The following is a 10,815-nucleotide window of genomic DNA, read 5'->3' as shown; positions in this document are numbered from 1 at the left end:
ATTTATTTTACACTTAAGTCTTTGTAAAATTATAGATAGAAATTTCACAGGCTATCCTTTTTTATATAACTAGAAAATAAAAATTAAGTTTGATACATCTTCCTTTGTAAGGAAACTAAAACTTATTTTATTTTAATGATACAAGACTTGTTACTATCCACTTTAAAAAACAAACTGGAATTCTGTTTGTTTCTATAGCAGGAGCTTCTGATGAGGAACTCATTCCATCTATATAAATCAGTACCTTCTCTGTACCATCTCTATGCTAATAATTCTCAGATCTACCTATCTTGACCCAGACTCTGTTGACCTCTGGTCTCACATCTCCAACTTTTAGACATCTCAAACTGGATGTCCAGTAAACATCTTAAACTTAACATTTCCCAAACTGAACTTATTATCCTTCCCCCTACATTCTCCCTACCTCCACTTTCCCTATAGAGGACAATATCATCCTCCCAGTCTCTTAGGTTCACAACCATTCTGGACTCTTTACTATCTCTCACTCCCTGCCCCCCCCCCAATCTATTGCCAAGGTCTTTTGATTTTATCTTTGCAACATCTCTTGTTCCTATTTATCCTATATATAGATTGCTTTGTATATGTATGTTTGCTTGTTCCCCCTTTAGATTATAAGCTTCTTGAAGGTAAGAACTGTCTTTTGCCTCTTTTTGTATTCCCAATGCTAAGCATAGTGCCTGGCACATAACAGGTGCTTAACAAATATTTATTGACTGACTTTGTTATTTATACTTTTAGAGAATTGTCTGGGGGGCACTGAAAGGTTGTAATTTGAAGTCATACAACAAGCATGGGTTCAGAGACAGGACCTGAATTCTTGCTTTTCCTGATTTCTTATCTACCAAGCCGCATTCTCTTAATTTTTGGTTGTTTAATTCATTATAACCCTGACTGATACTTCAGCAGTAGTACTATCTTCCATATACACTTTACTTCAAGGTATGAAATTTCATTCATGCTTTCCTATTTTAGCTACAATCTATTTCAGTAGCATAATTCAAACCAGAAGTGAGTTTGCCTCTCTTGTGGAGTAGGCAATACTTTCTATTAATTCTTATTGGATCAACATCCAACATTGAGATGTGGTTGCTATTTCTTCCCTATCCTTTTCTCGTGAACACCAATTAGGTTCCAAACCAGTTCCCTTAATTTTTTGCAAGCTGTAGATTAGATAGTTATAAGTTCTTTTTTTAAAAATAGAAACAAGGCGGTCAGTGAAGATGTTTACTTCTTCTTGAACACAGCCACAATGTGACCCCTATGACCTGTAGTCTTGGTGTGCTGGCCCTGGACTTGGAGATCCCAGAAGTTCTGAAGCTCATGATGTGCCCCAATCTTCTTCAGTCCCTCCAGATCCTCACTAACCTTATTGTCCAGACTGTTGGCTAGAACCTGGCAATATTTTCATCCTTTACATCCTTCTGCCTGTTAAGGAACCAGTCTGGAATCTTGTATTGGTGAGGATTCTGCATGATGGTGATCACATGCTCCACGTCATCTTCAGTGAGCTCACCAGCCCTCTTGATGAGGTCAGTGTCTGCTTTTCTCAGTACTACATGGGCATATCTTCGACCCATTCCCTTGATAGCTGTGATGGCAAAAGCTATTTTTTGCCGTCCATCAATGTTGGTGTTGAGCACTCTCAAAATGTGCTGGAACTGGGGCGGCTAGGTGGCGCAGTGGATAAAGCACCGGCCCTGAATTCAGGAGTACCTGAGTTCAAATCCGGCCTCAGACACTTAACACTTACTAGCTGTGTGACCCTGGGCAAGTCACTTAACCCCAATTGCCTCACCAAAAAAAAAAAAAATGTGCTGGAACTTCTCGGGGATTACAAGAGACATGGCTGCAATGGTGTCGTGAGAGCCTTCTTTGGATAGTTCCAAGTTCTAAGTAACCTGATAGTTAAATTTTTTTCTACAATGGGATAGGCGTATCCTTTGAAGCCATTCTAGATCATAAATACATCTCTGCATTTGCATATAGCAGTAGTTCTCAAAATGTGGCCCAAGAACCCTTGGGAGTCCCCAAGACCTTTTCAAGGTGAGAAGGTCTGAAAATTTTTTTCATAATAATACTAAGACATTATTTGCCTATTAAAACACTCCTTCCTTTTTCAACTACATATCTGTGTGAGGCTGGATTTTCTTCATACCGAATGAATGCAGAAACAGATATAAGAATCCAGCTGTCTTCAAGAAAGCCAGAAAAATGTTTGCAAAAATATGTGAAACAATATTATTCTTCTCACTAATTTTTTTTGTTTTGGAAAATATAGTTCTTTTTAATAAAAAATATTATTTATGTTAACCTACAATGGGTTTATCATTGTTATTTTTAAATGAAAAAATACATATTTTAAAACATTAGCTTTAATTTATAATATGGCAAATATTGACAGACATATCCCACATAAACAAAAACTATGTTGAATCCTTAAAAATGAACCATGTGAAGAGGTCTAGAAACACCTATACACTGAGAGCCACTAGGCTAGAGGATTATCATAGGCTCTGTGGGTCTATTTGGGCAAGGAGAACTCACTTTTGGATTTGGCTTCCTGGCACCACTTTGGAAAAGAGTCAATCTATTTTTCCTTCCATCCCTTGCTTCAATCAGGTTTGTAACAGCCCTCAGTGAGGCCAGGGGCCTCAGTTCTATATTCAGGTTTGAACTTTAACGACTATTGTAATGTGAATTGGGCTTAATGACAATATCAGCATAATCTATATGGAGTTGAATTTAGTCATATTTCACATTAATTTCACTCTTTACTCTCTATTTTGCATTCTGATCCAAACTGGAATATATAGAGCACTTCATGAAGATAACACCCAGTTGTAGAAAAAGCCTGTCAGACCTCAATTCTATATCCTTTTCTAGCTGGTACAAATGATAAATTCATGGCTTTGTTATTGTATAGTTGTGTTTTAATTATTAAGTGGTTTATAATCCAGTTTGTAGATTTTTTTAGGTGTTCTCTTTACTCTTGCTAATAGTTTTCATAATATCACAGTATCTTAGCACTTTCAATAAAGGGTAAGGAGGACCAGAGAGAGGAAATAAATATGTCATTACTGCTTTGATAGTATTTCTGGTAAGAGTTTTGGGGGAGGAGGTTTATCTGTGGATATGGTTTATTCATATTGTTCCTGTCCCCCATGATGGATTATCAGTAGTTAACACATAATATTTTAAAAAAAATATAAATGCATTACAATAAATATTAGTAAATCAGGAAATTTGGGTTAGGTTTCTGGTTTCATCACTTTGATCTCAGCCAAATCGTTTTATCTATACGTATTTTGCCATTTGGAAAAGGACACGAAACCATTTTTCCCCCTGATCCTCAGAGCTATATGTAAACATACAAATTGCCAACATTTCATCTTTCTTATGTAGTGAAGTGTTTACATATTCAGTCATACCTTTTCTTAGAATCAAGGACATCTGGAGAGTAAGATATAGGGACCCCACTGTTATCTCCCTCTGTTCTTATTAATCCATCCTTTTCAGCCTTCGTCTTCCGGTAAACATGCCAATATTATATAGGCTTTTAAACAGGTTTCCACACAGCTCCCTAAAGATACTGTTTCAGTGTTAGCTGTCTCTTCTCAGTGTGGCTGCATCCTCCATACTAAACTCCAGGTGACAGCCAAAGCCTTTTCTCTCTATTAAGCTCTGAGTCTAAAGGCATCTACTGAAGATGGTACTATAGTGAAGAGTGTATAAGTCTCCTTCCTTCCAGTGAGATTTTCTGATGTGGGTTATTAAGTTAGAATAATAATGAAAACAACTAGTGCTTTAAGGTTTGCAAAGCATTTTACATATATTATCTCACCTGTACCTTCTGGGAGCTAGGTTCATGATACCTTTAGAGGGCAGAGGCCAAACACACAAATATGAAGACACATTTTTTAAGAGGACAAACTAATAATTATTTGCATAGTGGGCACTTAATAAATACTTGTGGAATAAATGAGTGACATGTGAAAAGTTACTATTTTTTGAAAAACATTTTTATTTTTACAAATACTCCATCACTAGTTAGTCAACATAATATAATACGGCATGATTACAGTTCTAGCAGCATCTCAGCCACAGTAGCTAATCAATCTGTCTTAACAGAAAGGATGTCTTTTTTTTCCCTCTCCTGAAAAGAAAGAAACACAGGAAACATGATGTAAAAGATGTAAATATGACTCAATAAGAATTGACAGCAAATACCCAAATCTTGGCACTTCTGTTAAAACACAACTGCAGGGCAGCTAGATGGCACAGTGGATAGAGCACTGGCCCTGGATTCAGGAGGACCTGAGTTCAAATCCAACCTCAGACACTTAACACTTACTAGCTGTGTGACCCTGGGCAAGTCACTTAACCCCAATTGCCTCACCCCCCCCCAAAAAAAACACAACTGCAGAATTGAAAACTCTATTTAAAGATATTAAATGGATGTGAAAATCCAGAGCTCTCTAAATCTAAAGATTTCTTATTCTTCAGAACAAGTGGATGCCTGCTTTTTTTTTCCTTTTTTTTTTTTCTGCACACACTGGAAAATAGGGTGAGAGTTCAAGAGATAAATGAAAAAGTTAGGAAAGGAAGGAGGGAAAGGAGAGAGGAGGAAGCAAGGAGTGGAAAGGGAAGGAAAGGGAGGCAGGAAGGTAAGAGAGAATGGGGAAAGGAAACCGAGAGGGAGAGAAAAAAGGGAAGAGGTAGGGAAGGAGGATAGATGGGAGGGGAAAAGAAAGGCAGAACAAAGAGGGAAGAAAAAGAAAGAGGGTGAGGAAGGAGGCTTTAAAGTAAACCACCTCTTGCAGTCCCTTTCTTTTCTTGTTCAATCAGGGGTCCCTGGAGAGATGGGCTTTCCAGGCTTCTCCCTGAAAGGTGCAGAAGTGAAAAACTTAAGCCACTCCACTGACTAGAAGGCGCTTTCACAGGAGCAGGGGAGCTGCTTGGGGGCAGGAGGTAGGGGTGGGTGAAGGGAGCCCTCTGATGTGGAGGCTCCCGGCCTCTCTCGACGACGATGGTGATGATAGTGGTGGTGGGGCCAGCGGTGCCGGTGGAGTGGCTGGTGTCCCCGGGCCGCCTCGTCCTCCTCCTCCTCCCCGTCTCCTTTCTTCGGGCAGTGGCCACAGCAGCAGACGGTGCCCAGCCTCCTCCACAGCCGCCGGAGCCGACTGTCACCAGCTTGGAAGAAGAGGTAGACGTAGGGGTTGAGGGCGCTGTTGGTGACCACCACGACGCCCAGAGCAGAGGCCAACCCCTCTCCCTGGCCTTCGCCCGGAGGCTCGGACGACCAAGCAGCCGCCAGCTCGGCGGCGAAGTAGGGCAGCTCGCAGACCACGAAGAGCAGGGCCAGCACCAGGGTCATCTTCAGGCTTTGCACCTTGGCTCGAGGAAGGGCGCATCGGGCCGGGGCTCTGCAGTGGTCGGCTTCCCAGGCGCACGGGGACCAGGCGGCAGGAGCTGGCGCCTGGGGTCGCTGCTGCCGCAATGTCCAGAGTAGGCGGCCGCAGGCGACTCCCAGGATGGTGAGAGGGGCCAGGAAGCCCGCGACCGTCCCATACACCGTGTAGACCTGCAGGTGCCAGCGAGGCAGGGCTCCGAAGATGGTGCGGCACCGGCGCTCCCCCGACCACGTCCGGGCAGAAGAGGGCGGCCCGGGCGGGCTCTGCGAGGCCACCAGGGAAGAGCCAGGCGTGGATGCAGCCGAGGGCAAGACGGGGACCCCACTGTAGCCGTCGGGGAGGCCGGCCACCGGCCCGCCTCGGACCACGAAAGCCTGGGGCAGGGCGAGGAGCAGTGCCAGCAGCCAGCCCAGGGCGGCCAGGGCGCGGGTGGGCAGGGGCGGGCCCAGAGGCCGGCTCACCACCCGATGTCGCTCCAGGCAGATGAGGGCGAGGATGTTGGAGGAGGCGAGGAGCGCAGACACCTGCAGCAGCTTGACGACCCGGCAGGCCAGGTCTCCCGCCACCAGGTGTGTGTCCCCCAGCAGTTCCCAAGCTAGCTGCGACAGCACGGTCCCCCCGCACACGTACAGGTCGGCCAGGGCCAGATGCACCAGCAGAAAATCCATCTTCCGACGCTTGGGGCCGGCCCAGGGGCCGCCGCCGCTGCCGCACAGCGTACAAAGCACTGTGGCATTGCCCACCACTGCCACCACCAAGATTACCCCGAGCGAAACGAGGCGGACCTTGTGGCTTGGAGGAGTGGGAGGCGGGGGCAGCAGCCCTGCAGCAGAGTCCCCCACAGACGACCGGTTGAAACCCTGGCCCAGCGGGATGGAGATGGAGAGGTTAGGTACCGGCGGCAGAGGGCCAGGGCCAAAGGGATCCTCCATCTCCTAGCAAAGGCAGCTCCTATGATTGAAGCGGTGGCACGGCAGGGGTGGGCGGGATGGGGCGCGGGAATTCGAGGTGAAGGTGAAGGAGCGCTCCAGAGGCGGGGCCACCGGGTTAAGTTCCTTCTTGGAAAACAAACTTTCTTGAAAACGCACAAAGAGTGATGAACGCCGACGGATTTGCTCTCTCCCCTTCTCTCTCCTTTTTTTTTTCTTTTTTAATAGGTTGTGTCTCCGTCATTTGACACTGCGATGTGGGTTGTGCACCAAGTGAAGGCACGACTGCTTATTCGCCACCCCCCACCTCGAGCCGCCGCTTTCCCCTCCAACCAGTCCTGCCCGCCCCCCCAGTCTTCCCTGGAGCGCCGTGAATGGAGTAGATCAGCCTTGAGAGAACAGCGCACCCTCGCTAGAAGTGGCCTTGCAGCCCAGTGAGAGCACTCTATGGGAAGAAAAGCGCTGGACGGATATTGAACGATTTGGCTAGGGCTTTGTAACCCTCTCCCCTCGGAAAGCAGCTGCCTACAGGAGTCACCTGGCTGCCTAGGGCTTTCAAAGGACTTCTTTAAAGAACTGATGGGTTTTCCTTAACGCGTGGATGGGGACAATTTACCTGGTTTAAGCCGTGGCTCGGCGTCAGAATGCGAAAATAAAAGCACAGAGCCTAGTAGCAATATATGAATATAATCAAAGCAGAAGGATCTCCGAGAAGCTTGGTACGTATAACCCGTCCAACAACCAGTGCGGATTTTGTGGCAGTGACTTCTCCCAGGAATGAAGTCAAAGACTTGCGGTTGTGATTTTCCGATCATTAAAGGCATTCTTTTTTTCCATAGTAGCAGACTGCTACATTCTTTGTGATGTGAAATTAATTCCATTAAATTCCACTAAAGAGTGCATTAATAGGTTTTATGCAAATAGGTAACCCATTTATTGCTTTTCCTGTTATATTTTGATCCAGGGACGAATGTATCGTTTCTTCACTGTCTCTTGATTTCTCCTTCCACCAGATGGGAGGTTGCTAAGAGGGACTACGCCTCCATAAAACCTAAGTAAAGGTGACTAAGAAAACGTAAGAGCAGCCAATTTTTTTCCCTTTTTTTTTGGAAAGAGAAATCCGAGTAATAGGAATTGGTTTAGGTTAAATCCTTTCAACAGACCTCACCTTCTGAGCCTCCCCACCTCTCCCCAAACAGGATCTAATTTTTCCTGCTGGAGACATTAATTTGAACAGTTGCAATCTTTCTAATATAATAAAGCCAGCTAGGTTAAGGGTCCTTGCACCAATCTGGTTCATGGTTAGGGCCAAAGGTAAATAAAATGCTGATTGAAAATCCTAGGCTTGAGAAAGCTTTAAAACCTGAGTGCTAGAACCTCATGGTGTTTGCCTAAGGTGTTTCTCTTGCCAATGCTTTTCCTTGAAAAATATTTTGACCCATGTTTTGTTGTGGTTTGTGTGTGTGTGTGTGTGTGTGTGTGTGAGAGGCAATTGGGGTTAAGTGACTTGCCCAAGGTCACATAGCTAGTTAATGTCAAGTGTCTGAGGTGTCTGAACTCAGGTCCTCCTGACTCCAGGGCCAGTGCTCTATCCACTGCACTACCTAGCTGCCCCGACCCATGCTTTTCAATAATGGCTCGACTGCTCATTCTCACCACCCCCAATGGAGCCAGAACACTGGATTGGAGTTAGGGGGATTCTAATTTTGGTTTTTAAGGTCAGTTTTCTAACCCCGGGTAAGTCACTTTACCTCTCTTGGGACTTATTTTCCATAGCTGTTCAATGAAAGGTTTATTCTAAGGCCTGCCAGTGGATAGAGTACCCAGCTTGGCGTTAGGAAGACTAATTTTTCTGAGTTTAGGTAAAATCTGGCCCCAGACACTTATTAGCTGTGTGACCCTGGGCAAGTCACTTAACCATGTTTGCCTTAGTTTCCTCATCTATAAAATGAACTGGAGAAAGAAATGGCAAACCATTCTATAAGAAAACTCCCAAAATAGGGTCAGGAAGAGTCCAACACAACTGAAAAAAATTTGAGGCAGCTGGGTGGGGAAGGAGATAGAGGGATGGCTCTGGAGTCAGGAGGACTAGAGTTCAAATCCAACCTCGGACACTAGCTGTGTGACCATGGGCAAATCACTTAACCTTATTTGCCTCAGCTTCCTCATTTGTAAAATAGGCTGGAGAAGGAAGTGGCAAACCATTCCACTATCTTTGCCAAAAATTTGAGTTCCTATTTCTACTATTTTTTTTGGGGGGGTGTGTGTGATCTGGAGCAAGTCATCATAAAATTCAACCTTAAGCATATTGTAAAAGTTTTAAAATCATTTATTCATATTAAAATATATATATATTACTGATAGCTTTTGTTTTTACATGACAGTAATTTCATGCCTTCCTTTTCCATTTTGAAACCTCCATCTAATGTTCCATGGGGAGACACACTTTAATTTCTCTTGGAGAGGTAAAGACATTTGGGGAAAAGGTGATGGTTTAGTTATTAAGTCAGTAAAGATGTATTAAGTACTTGCTATATGCCAGGCACTGTGCTAAATGCTGGGGTTCCAAAGAAAGACAAAAGACAGCCCCTGCTCTCAAGGAGCTCACAATCTAATGGGGGAGAAAACAGGCAAAGAGCTATATACAGGATAAACGGGAAATAATAACAGTAGTTAATATTTACATAGTATTTACTGTGTGCCAGGCACTGTGCTAAGTGTTTTACAAATACCAGAGATAGGAGGGGTTAGAAAAAATTTCCAGTAGAAGGTGGGATTTTGGCCGGGCCTTTAAAGAAGCCAGGAGACAGAGATGAGGAGGACAAAGATCATCCCAGGAATGGGGGATCTTCATGAGAAATGCCAGGACTCAGATGGAGTGTCTCATGTAAGGAAGATCAAGGGGACCAGTGTCACTAGACCAGAGTATGGGGGTGGGGAGGATAGAAATAAGGTGTAAGACCAGCAAGGTGGTTGGTGGTGGTTAGGTTATGCAAGTCTTTGAGTGACAAAAAGAGGATTTATATTTGATCTTGGAAGTAATAGGGAGCCACCTGAAGAGACCTACCAGGGGCATATTACATAGTTCAACTGAGAGGTGACGAAGGCTTGCACTAAAGTGGTGGCAATGTCAGAGGAGAGAAATGGGTGAGAGATGTTACAAAGTGCAATAAACAGGCCTTGTCAACAGACTGGATATGGAAGGTGAGTGAGAGGAGTCAAGGATAACACCTAGGTTGGGAGCAGTCATTTGTTCAGGACTTTCAGACAAGATATGTTTAGTTGAATAAGTAAAATACATTTATACTTGAGATATTTATTATATAAATATAAAAGATATATTCAAGAGAATTCATAGAATGGCAGTAAATATGATTGAAGAACTGTTCAAATATGAAAAATTAAAAGAATGGAATCTTACTTTACTCATTTGCAAAAAGTACTTCAATAGAACAATTTTTTGAAGTAATTATAATGATAAAACAGTTAAGGTTGGAATTGGGTTCTTGCTCCTCTTAATAAATCCAATCCCCCAGGCTCATACAAACTTCAATTCAGAGAGCTCAAAGAACTGATGTATTCAAGGCATGAAGTGATTCACTATCTAGTGAGTCTGCTACTTAGTGCGTTGGTGATGTTGGGCAAGTTATATAAATTCTATACAATAAAGGCACTGGAGTGTTCATTGTCTACCTCTAAACCTATGACATTTTGGCTGTTGTTATTTGATATAATAATAAACTTTAAAGGTTCAATAAACATCAGATTATTTGTAACTACAATTGTTTTTTCATATTCTAATTAAGCTGTTTAATGTCAGCACTTGATGGCAGCTATATTAGAAAACAATTCTATAAACATTCAACTTCTATTTTAAAATATAACAGAATTTAATAAAATTTCTCTGACTGGTAATGATCATTTAATTATCAAACTTCACCATACCCTTAGTGATAAAGATTGTTGTAACTATACATTTACTACTTGTATAAAGATATAAAAGCATATAGCTAGAGTATAGTGTTACACATTTTGTGCAAATATTTTATAAATTAGTGTCAGTTTTAAGCCATTGGTTAATTGCACTTTCATACTTCATTGGTTCTTTCAGCCAGTCCTGGTGCCATCTGAGGTTTGCTATAACTTTGGTATAGTTTCGTCCTAGGCTGTCTTTCCAACTGATAAACTCCTTCTTGTTGTACTGGTGGACAGAAGCAGAAACAACAGGGTAGTTTATAATGGATCGAAGCTTTTGGTCCAGAGAATGAGTGATTTCTGGAAACCTTGTGGCTATATTTGTTAATTCATCTGGATCTGAAGAAAGATCTGGAAGAAAAAATGAAATGGCTGAATAATATATTTATTATTATTATTATTAAAAATCAAGTCACCTGCTAGAAAGATATCATTTTATGCTGAATTCAGAATGCAATACAGAATGTCATTATTTTATG

General features: G+C 42.9%; 2 protein-coding genes and 1 pseudogene across 4 annotated transcripts in view; all 3 read right to left on the bottom strand.

Annotated features, from left to right (window-relative positions):
- Positions 1 to 1,245: 1,245 nt before the first annotated feature.
- On the bottom strand, positions 1,246 to 1,867 carry LOC122740178 (annotated as a pseudogene).
- Positions 1,868 to 4,076: 2,209 nt separating this feature from the next.
- Positions 4,077 to 6,723, bottom strand: GPR150 (G protein-coupled receptor 150). Its single transcript, XM_043976552.1, has 2 exons — positions 4,833 to 6,723; positions 4,077 to 4,174 (listed from the first exon to the last, which is right to left on the bottom strand). Exon 1 carries the CDS (start codon positions 6,362 to 6,364, stop codon positions 4,943 to 4,945), a length of 1,422 nt encoding a protein of 473 aa, XP_043832487.1. The 5' UTR covers positions 6,365 to 6,723; the 3' UTR covers positions 4,077 to 4,174; positions 4,833 to 4,942.
- Positions 6,724 to 8,669: 1,946 nt separating this feature from the next.
- The window catches only part of ARSK (arylsulfatase family member K), a 48,687-nt gene continuing 46,541 nt past the window's right edge, over positions 8,670 to 10,815 (bottom strand). For all 3 annotated transcript variants that reach the window (XM_043978740.1, XM_043978741.1, XM_043978742.1), the window contains exon 8: positions 8,670 to 10,687. In XM_043978740.1, coding sequence (XP_043834675.1) covers positions 10,407 to 10,687 — 281 coding nt within the window. In that variant the 3' untranslated portion in view covers positions 8,670 to 10,406. The remainder of the gene's footprint in view (positions 10,688 to 10,815) is intronic.

This window comes from Dromiciops gliroides, chromosome 1 (genome assembly GCF_019393635.1).
Source record: "Dromiciops gliroides isolate mDroGli1 chromosome 1, mDroGli1.pri, whole genome shotgun sequence".
Classification (NCBI taxonomy): Eukaryota; Metazoa; Chordata; class Mammalia; order Microbiotheria; family Microbiotheriidae; genus Dromiciops; species Dromiciops gliroides.
Note: the sequence above shows the minus strand (reverse complement) of the source record. Positions and strands in the feature narration are given on the sequence as shown.

What these genes read in the sequence shown, in the direction of transcription:
- GPR150 (XM_043976552.1), bottom strand. Translation starts at nt 6,364, where the DNA reads ATGGAGGATCCCTTTGGCCCTGGCCCTCTGCCGCCGGTACCTAACCTC.